Below are 17972 nucleotides of genomic sequence, written 5' to 3' on the forward strand. Positions count from 1 at the left end.
TAACATAGTTATAGTATGTTACTATAGACAGTGTTGTTTTACCGTTTTATGCATTCTATCAGATGAGCCATTCCAATGTCCAACTATCACATGTTTGCTCTCACGTCACCCCTCACACAACAATAGAGCGAACTACAATACGCGCGCGCGCATCTGTCTGACGCAGCGCTGTGATTGGTCGAGAGACGCACCCTCGCCTGTGATTTTCACAAAAATCGATGTAACGGTTTATATTGAATTTGTTTTATTATGATTAAAGAATTATGTTAGGAAGGAAAGAGGCTATTGTGGATTTTAGTCTTTTTGTACTTAACGAAGGTTAAAAGACAAATTCATGCATGTAGTCGGAGCTATCTGAAATTATTTGAAAAAATAATATTAATAAAATATCATTTATAAGTTAATAAAATACAAGTGTCTCTATCATAGGTCTCTATTATCTTCAAATATATGTTTGTCTCAATTAGTCACGAATTTATTCTAAAGTGCAATAAATGGAAAATATTTGATAGCGTGTGTAAACTCACGTACCTACATAACAAAATTTTCCCAAGTTTTATAATAGACCAACCACGGGAATTTAGCTCGGTACTTGATACCGACGTCAACAGCATACATCCTTCCGATTGGCGTCAATTTCCCACGACCACTGGACACCTTTTGTTTAACTAGAATCATTACTCCTCCCTATGAATTATGTACCGTGCATCATATTTTGAACTAGCTTCCACCCGCGACTCCGTCCGCGCGGAAAAATTAAGATTTATTTTTTTCTACGTATTTTTCCGGGATAAAGTATCCTTTTTTTATGCTCAGGATAATAAGGTATAATTATACCAAGTTTCATCGAAATCGGACCGTTAGTTTTCACGTGATGCCTGAACATACAGACAGACAGACAAACAGACAGACAGACTGACAAAAAATTTTTAATCACATATTTGGGTTTGGTATCGATCCAGTAACACCCCCTGCTATTTATTTTTTCAATATTTTCAATGTACAGAATTGACCCTTCTACAGATTTATTATATGTATAGGTAGAGATGGTACTGGAATATTAACGTTTTTCAGTTAAAATACTTTCCATTTATGTGGTTCAATTAAATTATGACTACTTGCATAAAGGTTAATAAATAAAATAAAATAAAATATCAATCTACGTCTACACTATTCAAAGCAAAGATGTATTATGTTTATGAATATCTGATATGTATCAGAGGAGATTAAATGCTTATCAAATAAAAAAGCTAACGCTAAAGCTTAAATGTTTTTTACTGTGTAATATTGTCCAGCTTCACGTTTTTTATTTATCAAAAGATGAATAAATAACAATCCGACAGACAATATAATACACAAATTTATACGTATACGCAGTTAACAGTATAATATGCTTAGAAACATAGATAATATGATATAATATGGTAATTAAACGTGTGAAAGAAACAAATGTGTATTGGGAATTATCAAACAATAACTCATGACATGACGTACTTTGCGCCACTTAGGGATGCTATTAGCGTGACTGATTACAAGTTTATTCCCACACAATTTTATAAAAAACAAAACAACAAAAAACGTTTTTGTCCTTGCTATAAAACCATGGTCATCAAAATGTTTTCGTCTTTACTATAAAACAGAAAAATATGTAACAATAATACCTATACCTATTCGACATTTAAATTACGAGAAAAAGTTGCAAAGTAAAAAAAAAGGAAAAATTTATGTAACGTTTCTTGAAAGAAAAAGCTTTCTATCTTAATAAATCTGCAGTAGATATAATAAATGAAAATCGTAAAAAATCGTTCTGTTTTAATAAGAAGTATTAATAAGAATGAATATATTATAAAGCTGCAGAGCTGTAAGTCCATCTAACGAATAGCTTTAAAAACTGGGGGTAGATTGAAAAGCTGAAAAAATTCGTATAAAAGCAAACTATCTCTTCCACATTATTCATAGCTAATTAAAAATAAAGCCATTATACCAAAGTATCATCGAAGGTTCAATTACCGATAAGTGACACCACAGTGAGCGGTATGCGCCGGCGCAACATTTCCTGCACCACAAGGGCTTCGTTCCGACGTCCGGCGCGCGCGCATCAAGAGGTCACGTACTGAGCAGCTGGATTTATGTCACACTAGTCGATAAACCGGCTTCGTCTGGGATCAAAACGTAAAATGTCATCTAGTAATGTAGTGGACAGTTTCTGAAGTAAGTATTTGAGGTTAGAAACGTCTAAAACCATGCTTAAATGCTGATATATTTTCTTGTATGTGACATAAGCTTTCACAAAACAATTTTCAATTCGCAATGCAGTAACCGGCCTTATGTTACTCGGTAGAAGTAGATTTAAGTGATAAAATCATCTTTAAATCTATAATCTTAAATTAAATAAATAATTTCATTTTTTTTAAATAGCAACTAGTCGACATCCTCTATGTATTATTATCTATTAATAAAATATTAATTTTGAAACAGAATTTATGTATTTGTTCATGGGAATATAACTATAATATACACAGAACACAATGTAATAAAGCGAAAAAGTGAGGATTACGATTTTATGTGATTAAATTACCGTTGTAGTACCGTTACCGTTTCACAAAATTAAAAAGACAAAAAAGTTTCACCATTCTAAAAACAAAGATTAACGTTCGAATAGATATATTTCAAGCTGGATTATAATTAAAAACATAATATTGGAATTTGGATGCGAATTCGATTTGAGTCATTGGTCTCTATAAAACAGACCCCAATACTAAGAATTTTAAGTAAGTGAAAAATTGTTCGGTATTATTCGTCTCTAATATTTATAGGAAAATAAAAATACCGTACAGAATCCCATTATTACTTAAATAAAGTATAAAAAGTTAAGTTAAGTCAAGTTATTCCAATTATCCTTGCTTTAAGTTATGAACACTCAATGTTACTATTAAGTTACACAGGTAGAGTAAGTTCACAGAACATCGAAATCCGGGGAATACAAACAAACGCTGTAATTACAGCGCTAGCTTTATTAATTGAATGATGATTCAATTACATTCAATTATTTCCAGTGTTTGGGCGGTATTTGGGCGGGGCGTCGGTTGGGCGGCGCCAGGGCGGGCGGATCCGCCCAACCAGAGATGTCTTTGTATCTTATATTTTGTGTTTGATCTCTGTCATCCCGAATGTACATGTATAGTTCCTGACATTTTAAAATTCACGCATAACTAAATTAACAACTTAATTGTATTTTAATTCGATTGTATTGTAGCCTAAAATAATGGACAAGATAAAATAGCTTTACAAAACTCACCTTGAATTTCGGCAAGTTCATGATAATAACTACATCATGTATAACATAGAGCATGATAAGAATAGTGAATGGCAGTGAACTAACAAGTGACAAGTGATGTAAGATGCGGGCTTTATCTTGCAAGCACGGGTTAAAAAACTTTGTAAACATTCAACATGGGGGTATATAGCACGTACGACGATACACTTTGCTGGCGTATACAGGATGTTCAAATAGGGGAATTAAAATGTTTTTAATTTAACTGTCAGTACTTAAACTGTTTACTACTTTACTGGTTTTTCCTTAAATTAGGATGGTATATCATTGAATGGTAAATAAAAAGAATTGTATTTTATTTAATTGTTGAAGTACCTACACTGATCCTGTGTTTGCATAGGTTACCGCTTTCTGAAATTTTTATATATCTGGAATATATAAGTACATAAAAATCTATGAGCACTAAATAATAATTATTACTATAACCTGTGCGATAAGGTCAGAAACATATGACGCCTTAAAATTTAAACTACCTTGATACCTTTCCTTTAAACCAATTCAATGCAGTAAGTACCTGCATCAGCTGTTCACCGACTAGTGTATAAAGCGTAATAATAATACGAAAATGGCAGAGCACCCTGTACGAGGGTTGAAACAGCCCGTGCCAACCGCACGCGCCGTGTTACGCACCCTGCAACCACTCCACAGTCCTGTCCCGATCGCTCCCCAGAGCGGACGTCGCGCACCCCTAACCATCAACCACTACGAACCTTGAACAAACTTCACAAAAACTTTAAACATCGAACATTACCAGCAATTCGATTTTCAAACATCGCTTTCGATATTCAAAAGTTTCAATTTTTTTTGGTGATTTCCAAGGGGTGCCGGCTGAGTCAGCAGAGGACCAGGAAGAGGTGAGTCACATTAGTTTTTTCGCCATAGTAACACCCTCACGCACCTGCGTTGTCCACGAAGTAACCCTTTTCAAGTTACGTACTAATTTTCACGGAATAATTTTTTTGTTCGCTAATATTATATTATTTTAATAATTAAAAATGTAATAATTATTACATAATGCTTCTCTACCATGAAATACAATTATTTTTAAGGAAACTACAATTCACACACCTCTATTTTTATTTAAAGTCTTATGATCATATAATAAGAAATATGATGTAATTTGCAGCTTAATTATTTTAATTGTGACACTGAGATAAAATTTGAAATACTTAAAACATTTTTATTTGACATTAAGTTATACTGCAATGATTGCAAACTTATTCTTAGCACAGACTTTTAGGAGCGTTTTTAATGCTTATGCTTATATGCTTAATGCTTATAATGTGATTATTATAGCCAAGGACATAAGAATTAATGAAGATAATATTATGAAATATACACATTTACCAAAAAATTTGCTAAGTGCATACATTAATAATAAAATTTGCTTAGTCATGTTCATTAAAAAGGTTCATCTTTTACATTTCCCAGGTTATGTATTGTTTATAGTTACAGTTATTTACATTTTGCATGAATTTTATGTATTATAAGAGATTAAGCAGGTCTTCAGCCGGATTCATTAGTTATAAATATTAGTTAATATATATAGATATACTAAAATTATGGAGAACAGTCGATATTTTTTTTTGTTTATTTAATAACAATTAAACCACATCAAATCAGACCCTGAAAAATGAAAGGGTTCTATTCCTGAGCATACTCAAGCGTAAGAGAAAAAAAAGACTCGATTAGTAAAGTATTTCGGTCGCTATCATGTTAACAAGAAAATCCTCCGCACATACAGACACACGGACGTCCAAGACAGAACTTTTTTAAACTGTTTTTTAACTAGTTTAAATAACAAAAATGACATAAAAAATATCATGAATGTTAAAAATAGTGTTTTTTCTTAATATGTGTGTGTATGTATTATCTTACAAGTGCAATGTATGATACATAAAGACATTTTAAGTTTGAAAAATCAGATGTTTTGCGCGAAGTGACAGTAGTACCCACCTCAACGCTTCGCTTATGAGGCGTGCAAAATTAACTTCATAACGAAATTTATCACTATTCATATAAAACAATATTTTACATTATTGAGATAAAATATATCGATAGTTTAGAAACTTAGCGTATGCGCCAAACTTCTGTAGTACAGTGTTAGCGTATCGCTTACTTGGAAAGCGACTTGTGGTTCTTCATAAAGTTCGGGAAACTGAACCAATTTATAAACTATAAGACAATATACGTAGAGCGTCAAATTACATACACAGAAAGTAAGCTAAATATAATACCGCAAGAGTTATTTGAAAAGGGTGCTAGAAATTTGATTAGTGTACCTAGTTTGATATTTCAAGTATGCTATGAAAAGGAAGCGTAGAGTGAACAGGTACCTTCTAGGGAAGCGCCTTCCATCTTAGACCACATCTCAGCTTAACATCAGGCGAGAATGTGGTCAAGCGCTTTCCTATTACCAATAAAAAAAAAAAAAGGATACCAATAAAAAGAGGAGTCTTTGCTATCAAAATCAAACTCAAAAATTTATTTATTCAATTAGATTTCTTCAAGAAGCACTTTTGAAACGTCATTACATATTTTTAACATTTACCACCGATTCGGAAAGCAGTATCTTCGGAGATTAAAAAAAAATTATATCGTTTAAAATTTAAATTAATTAATAATAAAATACAGATATAGTTTTGTAAGAACTTTTTCAGAGTTATTCTGTATCTTACTTAATATGTGTGGCTTAGTCGATTTGCAAACTTCAGGTGGTGTATGATGATTTTACTTATTTACTAGCGGTCCGCCCCGGCTTCACCCGTGGTACATGTTTACGTTTTCTCTACATAAGAACCATCCTCGTACTTCAAGGAATATAATAAAAAAAGAATTATCGAAATCGGTTCAGCCGTTCTCGAGTTATGCGCTTACCAACACATTTTGCGATTCATTTTTATATATAAAAAAAGATTACTACTGACAGTCCATGAAATAACAAAACAGCTATGTCATATAATATAAGATATAGAGTTTGTAAAGATAGGGCTTCTACTTCCAGAGTTAAGACGTGTAGAGTTGGAAACTTGGCTCTACATTAAATATCAGAATTTTGCAACTTTGCAAATGTTTTGGTGGATTTGACTTTTCTCAGTCGTTATTTATTTAAAACCAATAAGTATTCCCAAAAATATTCTCAATTCGTGCGTAATTTTTCTTAGGTTAATTTTTCTTATCGGATATGAAACATCAATAAAATATTTATTCATAAACTAGTTGAAATAATTGCGTCGTAAAACTTAATTTTATTTTTATAGGAACGTATTACGTAATAGTAGTAATATTTTTTTTAATTGTGATGATGTTTAAAAAAGATGAACGGTTTTTTTAAGATCGTAACGTTAATTTGTTAGAATTAAAAGATATTTATGGCGTATTGAGTATATCCATATCTCATAAATATTTTTTAACTAAAACAAATGGGCTTAATATCATAAATCAAATATTTTACTACTATATTTTTAGACATTAGTTTTTACTACATTTTCGTTAAAAATAATTTTTCATGTTTTTGTTTTATGTTATTGTTGATGTGATAGACTAAGGTGATAGAATTATAGCTTTCATTTATTTTGGAAGTTTATTTCATGATGATGAGGAAACGCATAAAAAATATAAATACGTCGGACTAATACTTTTTGTCGATAAAAGTGAAATCTAAATCGTTGTAAAAGGCATAGTAATGCCACAATATTACAATATTATTTTATTGTAATACTGTGATAATGCCATGAAATATATAAATTTCAATTCATTTAATAACAATTCAATTCATTAATAATATAGGCTATAACTGAATTCGATAAAGCACATTTCTACGCCTTTCGAGGCATACCTTATAATTATTAATATTCTGACCTGATTGTTATAGGCGTTATAACACCTTCTAATAAACGTAATAATAGGTGTATCTATGTAATTACGTGGTTATGATTCATCCAATTACTTATTTACAAATCGTATCCCTTTCTGCATATAAATTAAGCTTTTCAGAGCGTCTGAATATTATTATGGTATTTATTAACGCCTTTAAAACTTTATTGTTCTAAATAAAATAAAATGGTAATATGCAGCCAATTAAATAAAGTACATAGAAATTGTATTGTTAATCTATGTAATAAAAATGTATGGTAAGCGCAAAACTCCAGAACGGCTGAACCGATTTTATTAATTTGTTTTTTATAATATTCCGTAATTTAAAAGAGTAAAGATTTAGTTTACTTGATAGTATTCGGCTACGAAAAGACTTAAGTTCTAAGAAACTTTCATGCCTACCTACATATTCTTTACATACATATTTCCTGCGTTTCCTCGTTCCCGGGACAGACGGTTATTTATTCAAAGAGATGAATATTTAATCCGGCCGGGATATGACCCCGCCCAAAATATCCGCCTTCCACGGCGACACGCCCTAGCTAAATATTTTTTACTCTTTTTGAAATTTCTATATTTCGTTGTGAAAAAAAATTGTTGGAATCTGATGATTAAATCTCACTGGGTGTCAATCGTAGCAATTCGTAGCACATAATATGAGGGTGAATTAATATAATTAATTATCAGCTATCTTTAGTTTAATTGGGTTTACTTCCTGAACGTATTTATAAATAACTAGCAGTCCGCCCCGGCTTCGCCCGTGGTACATATTTACGTTTTCTCTACATAAGAACCATCCTCGTACTTCAAGGAATGTAATAAAAAAAGAATTAACGAAATCGGTTCAGCCGTTCTCAAGTTATGCGCTTACCAACATATTTTGTGATTCATTTTTATATTATAGCTGATATACATATTTATGTCTTACATGGTTATTACGCATTACGCAGATTTTAACAAACGCACAATAGAAAAAGTTCGAAGGAGATGGTTAAATTACGTAATAAATAGTGTAAATACTGTCTCATTATTAATATTTTCACAATATGATACCTAAAGCTTAGTAAAAGAAACTTTCCAGTTTTTGGGGATGTTAGTTTAAATATGATATTGATATTTTATACGGATCCGCAGTAAATACGATAAGAAAATGCATCTTTAAAATAATGAGATATTTATTCAAAGACGTCTTTCAAAGTTCATTCTTAAAAATCTGGTAGTTAATATTTACTATTTAAAAAAATACCATAAATTACGAGTTAACTCTATCAACTATATTTTCACGTTTATCGTCATAAATCATAATAATTTTTTTTATTCCGTCAAGGCCCATGCGTCTTTATGTTAAAATTTAAAGAAAAACATAAAAAAAATTCATGTCGTCGCTAACTATATGACAAAAAAACAAAAAAATAAGAACTTTCAAACAGGTTAATGATATTGACGGACACGATATTTAACATAACTGTCATAAAAACCATACGTTTCTATCATAACAGTTTTAACTATAAACACAAAAAGCATAATTCATGGGATTTAAATAATTTAAAATTAAAATAAATAATGACAGCTTAAAATCGTGGGATCGTAAAATTATTATTATCTATTATTTCCTTATACACAATAGGTACAAAAAAGGGAGTTAAATATGCAGAATTAAAAGATGTACAAAAGGTATTTAGTTTGCTATAAATAGTTTTTATTAATAGTGTAATAGGAAATACAGGACATCTAAAGATTAAGCGATAAACAACTCTAGCTCAAACATGTTTTAACCGGAGAACAGATCACTACATATAAAACAAAGTTGCTTTCTCTGTCCCTATGTCTCTTTGTATGCTTAAATCTTTAAAACTACGCAACGGATTTTGATGCAGTTTTTTTAATAGATAGAGTGATTCAAGAGGAAGGTTTTAGTATATAATTTATTAGGTTTTAGACAAAGCGGGCGAAGCCGCGGGCGGTAAGCTAGTATGTTAAAATTTCACAGAAACGTGCATTTTGTACTTAATATACCTCGTTTACTATACATATATTTTCAAAATATTGTACTTTGAACATGTCATTCGAAATTCCCAACACCGTCCCCCGGGATACATTTACTTATAACGAAATAGCTATAATGCGACCATTAAAACATAACTTATTCATTCTGTTTGCTCTAAACCAAAATAAAAAAGCTTGAAAAGGGTGGTTCTAGCGAGGGTGGTATTGGGGTGATCGTGAGAGCGATCTCAGCGACAACAATTATACAACTAGGATAAACTATCCCTAACCAAATGGACTTATTTTGTCAATCAATTAACTACGGTTACTTAGCGGTGAGACAAAATTGTGTACTTTATTTATTTGTTTTATTTGTGTTTTTAGGAAGGCAGTCGTTCGTATTTAATCCATTCATTCTTGAGTGGAGATAAATCAATGATTAGACTTAGATTAACTAAATTAGAGCTCTACATTTGAAAGTTTCTAGATTTATTGCATAGTACTTATGTATGATAATACCCAGCTTCACCTCGAATAAGAATAAATATTGTGAATTTTCTGCAACAAGCTATTCTTGATAAAATAAATAACATGTGCTGAAGACTTGTTACAATCAGCGAAATGGTCCACTCCAGTAAACGAGGCAAAACAATCTATTTCACTCCGATTCTCTCAATACCATTATGTTCCTTCAACGTATATTTCTTATTGTTGCAGATAAATAAAATGATTGAAAGAAAATTTCGTTCACAAATGCAATAATGATCAGATTTTTCAATTAAAATATGAACATGGAAGCGGCGCTACCACATTTCCACCGATTAGCCTCTTCGAGGTTTTACCAGCAGTATGCAGCACCACCAGTCCGCATTTCCAGCAATTATCTCCACGACCTTGTCCCTCAACATAACCCTACACTTCTTCAACAATATCTAGCATACTACCACGAACCTTCCCTGCCACTTGATCTCTCCGTAAAACAAACTACTCCTATCACACCGCCATGCACACCACCGCCTGCACAAAAAAGGAAATCAGAAGAACCAAAGCAAGATAAACCACATAAAATATTTCGCCACTTCGAAGATGACGATTCCAAAGACGAGATAGAAGAAAAGAACCAAAAACGTAAAAATGATGAGGAAAATTCAAACGATAGTGATAGTCCTGAAGCTAAAAAATTAAAATTTACAAAACAGTTTTTTGACGAGCTACGAACATGTCTACCGAATGATGGTGACGCTTCGAAAAGTGACCGAAGTTCGCCTGAAATTGTGGAAATAAAAGATGTGGAAGATCGTCCTCGTAAATCACCAAAACCGCAACAACCATTAAAAAGAAGTAAAGCTGTTAGACGGCTGATGTTTGATGAGGATAAAACATCGCCGGTGTCTGGAACCATTATAAGAGAGCTCGATGAAGATGAAACTTTGGTTGTAAGAAAGGTAAATAACTATATTTTTTTTATTTGTTTTTTATTTTCCTTAGTAGGTATTGAAAGCAAGATTTAAACTACTTAATTAAAGTACTTAATTTAATTAATACTTTAACTAACGTTAACGTTTTCCTTTTTTTTTGTAAGTAATTACTTTATTTTAGTATGAAACTTTTATTGATATGCTCGCAGTGATATACGATGAATGCTTACATTTTAAATTACTTGAATATTAAATGAATTAATTTATACATTAACACATCCAAATTTGAATAAACATAATAACCCACTCGACTCGATGTGCAAGCCTGTGTCATTTGTTATTTTAATTTCAATACACAAAGACGAATTCTCAAATTACATTATCAATTTAATAAAATCTCAACTTTTAAACATACGCAATTTCAATTTTCCGCGAAAATGTGTCAAGATAAATAGCACAGTGAAACTGCTAATTAACGGCTCTCACCATAACATTACTGGGACTCGAAGGGTGCCTTTCCTTATCGCTTCCACAATTAAACGCTATGAAATCGCGTATTGTGCTGTGTTTTGTGCTAATAACACCTCTGCGCACGACGCCCCTCACTACTGGGGTGGCTTTAGAGACATTTTGAATGAAATAAATCGCCGCCTTTAGATTTATTGACGGCATTCTTATCGCAGTTCCGTCAATTATGTAATGCTCAGTAAAGTGTTCTTAATAACGTTTTAAAGTGTTATAATGTTTGTGATAAGGATGAAAATAAAGGTTATTAATTTGTAGGGCGATATCGATCCGGCTTTCAACGTGGTGGAAGTGACTGAGGAGGCAAAGGCATTGATAGCTACGATTGAGAATCGCCTCGGGCGGTACATATGCAGGCTGTGCCGCCGGCTCTACAATGATGCGTTTGCGCTGGCCCAGCACAGGTGCTCGAGAATCGTGCACATTGAATACCGGTGTCCTGAATGTGATAAGGTAAATTGTCGTTTATGATACTATTTTTATGTCATATTCTATTTAAGTAAGACGTCATAAGCTTTTGCCAATCTCATTAATAATGGTTCTATTCTACGAGTATTTGTGCCATTTGTCTAGGACTGCTGGTGAGAAGATAGGCTATGGATAGTAGGTAGTGAACCGTGTAGTACGTAATGCGGCCTTAACAAGAAAAAATATAAACTAACAAACAATGTAAATTGTGTTTGTTTGTAATTTTCTTCTAAAATTAGATTATTACTCATACCAATTAAATGATAAACATTCTAATAAGTGCGTAATAAAAACAGGTAGCTCTAACACAAGGCGAGATTATTGTATTAGCTTCATTAATTGCAATCTTTCAAGTATACATAAACACATCTTAATTATTAAAACAAAGTTATTATTTTAATTTGCTAAGTACAATATTATACCATGTATTAAGACTTTTTTTAGAATGTTCGAGAATATTACTCAATAGTATTTTTTTATTAACTAGGTAATCAATTTCTATGGTTTTGCTTGATTTACCCAGTAGAAAAAAGAGAGCCTGAATAGTGCAACTTTCTGTGAGTGTACAGTGAAAGAATTTTCATAAAGCGATCAGTTCTTTCGAAGATAACCTCACACAAACACAACTCTATCTCTGTATACTTATATAATACCTAAACACGAAAAAAATACAGAATGGATGGAACTTTATTATAGTTAAGTGCCTGAAATTTCTAAATTTATTTCCGATATAGGCATTAGGCATAAGGAAAGTCTGCATGGCAATTTTTTTTCACCTAGGTACTTACCTAAACCGATCAATCAATAAAATAGTATTAATCGCCCTCGCAAATTAACGATACATCTTTATCACGATCATTTGTTAACCTTTTATCGATATGTCGAAAGTGTGGGAACAAAATAAAGGGAGGGTTGTTCAACACTTGGTACATTTCCATGGGAATCGTCATCTATGCCAGAAAATGTTTATGCACCTTAATAACGGTAGGTGCGTGACGATGATAATTAGCGTTCATCTCATTTGATGGTGCAACTGTTCGTTGATGCAACAAGCACACAATTATGCAACAAATAGGTCTAGGCTTCTGTGAATTTATGGGCAGTATGAATATTTTATTCGTTTTTTAATTTGGAATTATATAAGAGTTATAATATATTGACGGGAAATCGGATTTAATGCGTAGAATAATAAATCATAAACAGTTATCACCTCCTTGAAGTAGGATTATATAAATTTATGGTTATTAATAAGATTTTGGTTTTTTTATGATTTTTTAATAGAATATAATTAATTTTATTTAATTTAACTCTTCGATGCCTTAGCTTTTTATATATCGTGTATTTAGTTACAAAAACAAATAAAAAAACGAACATTTTTTTTTAAATAATTTAATTACCTGATCTCTTCATAAAACACATACACTTTACAATATTTTAAAACATTTAAATAAGTAATGGTTTATTTAACAAGTATCACATTGTTTTAGGTGTTCAATTGCCCTGCTAACTTGGCTTCCCACCGGCGATGGCATAAGCCCCGGGTACCAGGCGTGACAAAACGTCGAGAACCTTCTAACCCTGAATCTGGGAGATTTTCCTGTGAGCGCTGCGGAAAGCTCTTCAGACGTCAAGCGTATTTGCGCAAACATTTGCTTGCCCATGACCAACCGGAAAATGTGACTGAAGTTGAAAAGGAACCATCCGCTTTTCGCCAAGTTCACGTGGATTACCAGTCTCACCAACCTGTAAGTTTAAATACATTGGTGTAAAAATAAAAATTGTGTCTCGTACTTTTAGTTTTTGGGAAAATTTATGGAGACCGAATAAATGCATCAGTTCGTAAAGTAAAAATCGGTATTATACCTGTCGTAAACAATATGGACAGCCTATTAAATATTTAAAAAATATAATATCTTAACTTACAATCAATTAAATAAGTTATGCGACAAAATAAAGTATAAGACACCGTTACGTTCCGTTTTCAACTATATAAGCTCTTGTTTTGTTATTGAATAATGTAATCAAAACAATGCCGATGTACATTAGAACATTCATAACAATAAGCCATTTTGCAATAATATTTAATTATATTGCCAACCTATCTACATCTGCAGTTTCTTTTGTTCTCTAGGAAGTTCGAGACAGCAATTATAATTCCTTCTGGGCAAAGATTCCGGCTCCACAACAGGAGTTGAACTGGGATGAAGTTCGAACAAGGTGCCCATCGAATTGTTCTTCAGAAGATTCTCGAAGCCTGGACGTGACGGGTTCAGAGGATGAAGGAGGCGGGGAGGCGAGGGGGGATGGCTGACGTCATGTTCTGCGGCCAGTGCCGCGCTTCCCTTACCCTCTATCTAACACTCTCTACCCATATTCAGCTCCTTACAACCACGATTCGAGCTTTTACTTCTCCTAAATTGTTAGAGTATTTACATTTAGGTGTGTTACGTGTTTTTGCTTACTTAGGTCTGTAAATTGGTTACAATTAAGTGTATATAGCTTAATGATTTGTACATATTAATGATCTCCTACAGCAACATTCCAAATTTAATATTGAGAACATGTATAACATTTCTCATTACTTGTAAATAATTGTTTAATTAATTTTATCAGTCTCGATCAAATAGTGTGCTTGAGTATTAGAATGTCGTAGTATAGAGGTAGCTTAGTTTAATAATAAATGTTCTTGTTACATTACCTTAGCCACAAAAAATAAAAATATCATATATTATATAAACTTATTCATAAAATTTTTAAACAATCATTGTATTTTATAAAGTTTAATGGCATATTTTAGCAAAAAAAGTGCTATAAATACTTGAAACAGGTTTCAAAATACTATAATTTGTATTTTTTAATGTTTTTAGCGTTTACTCATAAAACCAAAATATTTTTATTTAACAGCAACTTTGACTTAAATCGTTGAACATACCTACATGGTCATTACTATAAAATGGGCCTAAAAAAAGTATTATGATTTTATTACGTATCTATAAACAATGTGTTATTAGAGTTTCAGTTACAATTGATTCGAGGTGTAATTTAGCATTTAACATTTGTATCGACTGAAGGGTCATCGCAATCGATAGAAGCATATTTTTAGATGCACCGGCCACCTCCGTGCATTGACTTACCACTTCTCATAATTCTTTCATTACCCCCTAGCATCTAACGGAATCGTATGTAGGGCGAAAGTTGGAAAACAGAGCAAAGTATATGTAGAAAGTAAACAAAGGAATTATTTTACATTAATTTATATCTAGTCATATTGAGCAAATCTAGTCGTAACTCGTCAAAAATTATATTTATTTTTAACATACTCTAGTCATGTTAATATCGAAATTAGTCATCGATGCTAGTCGTTTACCAAAAAAATATATTCATATACACCTAGTCAGTAATCTAGTCACGTTTAGGTTTATATTGTAATTCGATCTCAACAAAAAAATATATCTAGTCCCTAATTATAGTATTATAAACCAAATTATTAATCTAGTCATTTTTTATTATTTAGTCACATCTCTAATTCTCTAGTCAACAGATTGAACTAGTCAAAAAAATGTATATATTCATATTTTAGTGATCTCATTTCTAGTCATTACATAGAAAACCATTATTTTTACATTTACATAAAGAGCATATTTTATATTTTCATTTACATATTTACGATCAAATTATTGAACTATTAATGCTAATTGCTACTGTATATTAAATGGGTGATGAATGTAATAAAAAGAAAAAAATCTAAAAAGTGTATAAAAAAATGTGTGCTAAACTAGTGTACACACGTAAGAAGTGAAACTTCTAGACCTTATTTTTTCAAAAAATAATTTACTATATGCAACTTTACAGAAATACGTCGAATCACGCGTGGTCGGGATAAGAAAAAGATGGCGCGTAACGAAAAAATGTTACACTAAAAATTTTTCCAACCCCGATAAAGAAGTTTCACTTCAATAAAATAAAACAAAAAAATTCTGCCAATTGCGATGATCTTTCTCATTTTTAAGCTACCTCCTATTATGATTTATTATAAGAGAACGTTAAACGTTTACGTAGATTTATATTTATTGATTTATTTAAAATAGATTTATTTATAAGAGAACGTATCGAGTGGAATCTAGTCAGTGTGTTCTTCGCAACGCGTTCCAAAGATTGTAAATAAGATGGCGCTATAATTTAATATAATTTAGATAAAGTATATTTATTTAATATATATTTAAAGTATTGTAAAATATATTGCATTGAATGTATAGTTTATAAGTTGTAAAAGTATTACAAATTATATAGGTATTATTTCAATTTTTGAAATAAGTAACCAAATGAATTTCTAGAAGCGTACCTACTATTATTTCATTTTAAAATATCTCATGTTTTTTGCCTTTTGAATCCAATATGATTCATGTTTATTTTAAATGATTATAACTTTGAAAGGCTTTTTTGTAGATGCTTTATTTTAATCAAATTAACGAATATGCATATTATGAGAATATAAGTAGCTTTGTCTATAAGAATGATCAATGAAAATAATCAATGTTTAAAATCTGTACTTTTCACGTACTTATAAGATAAGTTAGAATTATTATAATTATTATGAATGTATTACTGTAAACGTGTGTACTTTCACCGAGTTTTTAATATGCACTGCTTAATAGATGTACTTAAATTATTAGTATTTAATTTTGTAGTAAAAAATAGTAGTTTGTATTGTATCTTAGATAATGTAGTTATTGCTGAATAAAGAATAGTTACAAAATGTATCATCTTTTATTGTTATTCCTTGACTCTTAAGTCTACCGTCGTAATTTTTTTATTGCTTTTAATGAGACGATAGCAAATCCATACTTTAATATTATAAATGCGAAAGTAACACTGTCTGTCTGTCTGTTACTCAATCACGCCTTAACTACAGAACCAATTTGCATGAAATTTTGTATAGAGATATTTTGATATCCGAGAAAGGACATAGGATAGGTTTTATCCCGGAAATCCCACGGGAACGGGAACTATGCGGGTTTTTCTTTGACTGCGCGGGCGAAGCTGCGGGTGGAAACCTAGTAATAAATAAATGATTATGACAGCAAATAATACATCAATGTTTAATTGTGAGGTTCAAATGGATACTACGAACTTATCAAATAAAAAAGGTAATATTATATTAATTTAGCTATGCTCCACCCTATGGCTCTACCCAACTACCTAACGGGCTCATTGAAATAGAGTTGTAGAGTTAGGTAATGTATTAAACTTTAATACCCTCGAAATCTTACGATAATACCTTTTACTTCTGAACAGTTATACGCCATACGTCATACATATATTATTTGATTTCAGTGAAACAATTATAATCCATGAGTTAAAATATATCTATCGCTTATAATTAGATCTGAAACTGACTCTGACATCACAGACTAATAATAATATACTACGTCTGACATCCAGGGGAGCTTAAACAAATATGAATTAGGTTATTAAACAATATCGCATAAATTATAATTTTGTATTTAAATATTTCCAGAAATCGTGTCAATTAGGTATTGACACGATTTCAATTTCCTATTTTTAATTACAAATAAAATCCTTAAGAAATATACCTAAAGTTTCGTAATCCAGTATACCCTTAAGTTTGATTAGATTGACCCCTATATGGAGATTTTAATTTAATAGAATTTTAATAGAATAGAATTTAATTGAAAAATAATTAGATTTTAAACACGTAAATGGCAGAGACCTTGTTTTCGCCTCAATTAGGTAATACATCATAACCCTTTATAGTATGACCTAAATATTTATTCGCATTGTTGAAGACAATTAGTTAGAAAAATTGTTTGGAAAAACGATTAGTCACAGAGATGTGAAATTGCGGAGTTCACAGTTCACACTAAATGAAGAAAGGTTCATTGCATCAAGTTTTTAAAAACACTCTAAGCTCATAAAGTATTTGTTGCCCTTTGGGCTTTGAGTTTTATATTGATTACAAAATATACCAGTAAAGCAATCGTTTGAATTTTTTTTCAAATTCTATGTCCTATAAAATTAACAAGCGCCATCTATACAATAGTGACAAAAGTTCAATCATGCTTTTTCACGTGAGCTTTCGTTCAGTTTTTTTTTCTTTTTTCGAATTCTATGTCATAGAGCGCCATCAGACAGCGCCATCTGCGCCAATAATGTCAAAAGTTTGAACATATATGTACCTTTGTATTGTAGTAAAAGGGGTGTGGTGAAAGCACAGTTGACTCTATGTTTATACAGCAGATGTCGCTACTGTTATTTATAAAAAAAAGTAGCTGAAACTTAATTGAATAAAATGCTGTGATTTTTTTAAATAATAAAAAAATGATTACGAAGCGGCATTCGAATCC

At 31.4% G+C, this 17972-nt stretch overlaps 1 protein-coding gene across 1 annotated transcript; it reads left to right on the forward strand.

Moving 5' to 3' along the window:
• The first annotated feature begins 4054 nt into the window (after positions 1-4054).
• LOC123699863 (asparagine-rich zinc finger protein AZF1-like) lies at positions 4055-14065 on the forward strand. The gene is made up of 5 exons (XM_045646905.1): positions 4055-4188; positions 9914-10641; positions 11398-11592; positions 13095-13352; positions 13739-14065. Exons 2-5 carry the CDS (start codon positions 9982-9984, stop codon positions 13916-13918), a joined length of 1293 nt encoding a protein of 430 aa, XP_045502861.1. The 5' UTR covers positions 4055-4188; positions 9914-9981; the 3' UTR covers positions 13919-14065.
• Positions 14066-17972: the final 3907 nt, after the last annotated feature.

The sequence above is a fragment of the Colias croceus genome, chromosome 18 (genome assembly GCF_905220415.1).
Source record: "Colias croceus chromosome 18, ilColCroc2.1".
In the NCBI taxonomy this organism is placed as follows: domain Eukaryota; kingdom Metazoa; phylum Arthropoda; class Insecta; order Lepidoptera; family Pieridae; genus Colias; species Colias croceus.

Coding starts and splice junctions, on each gene's coding strand:
- LOC123699863 (XM_045646905.1), top strand. CDS start 9,982: ATGAACATGGAAGCGGCGCTACCACATTTCCACCGATTAGCCTCTTCG. Junction 11,593..13,094: donor GGTGTCCTGAATGTGATAAG/GTAAATTGTCGT, acceptor ACATTGTTTTAG/GTGTTCAATTGCCCTGCTAA. Junction 13,353..13,738: donor ATTACCAGTCTCACCAACCT/GTAAGTTTAAAT, acceptor TTTGTTCTCTAG/GAAGTTCGAGACAGCAATTA.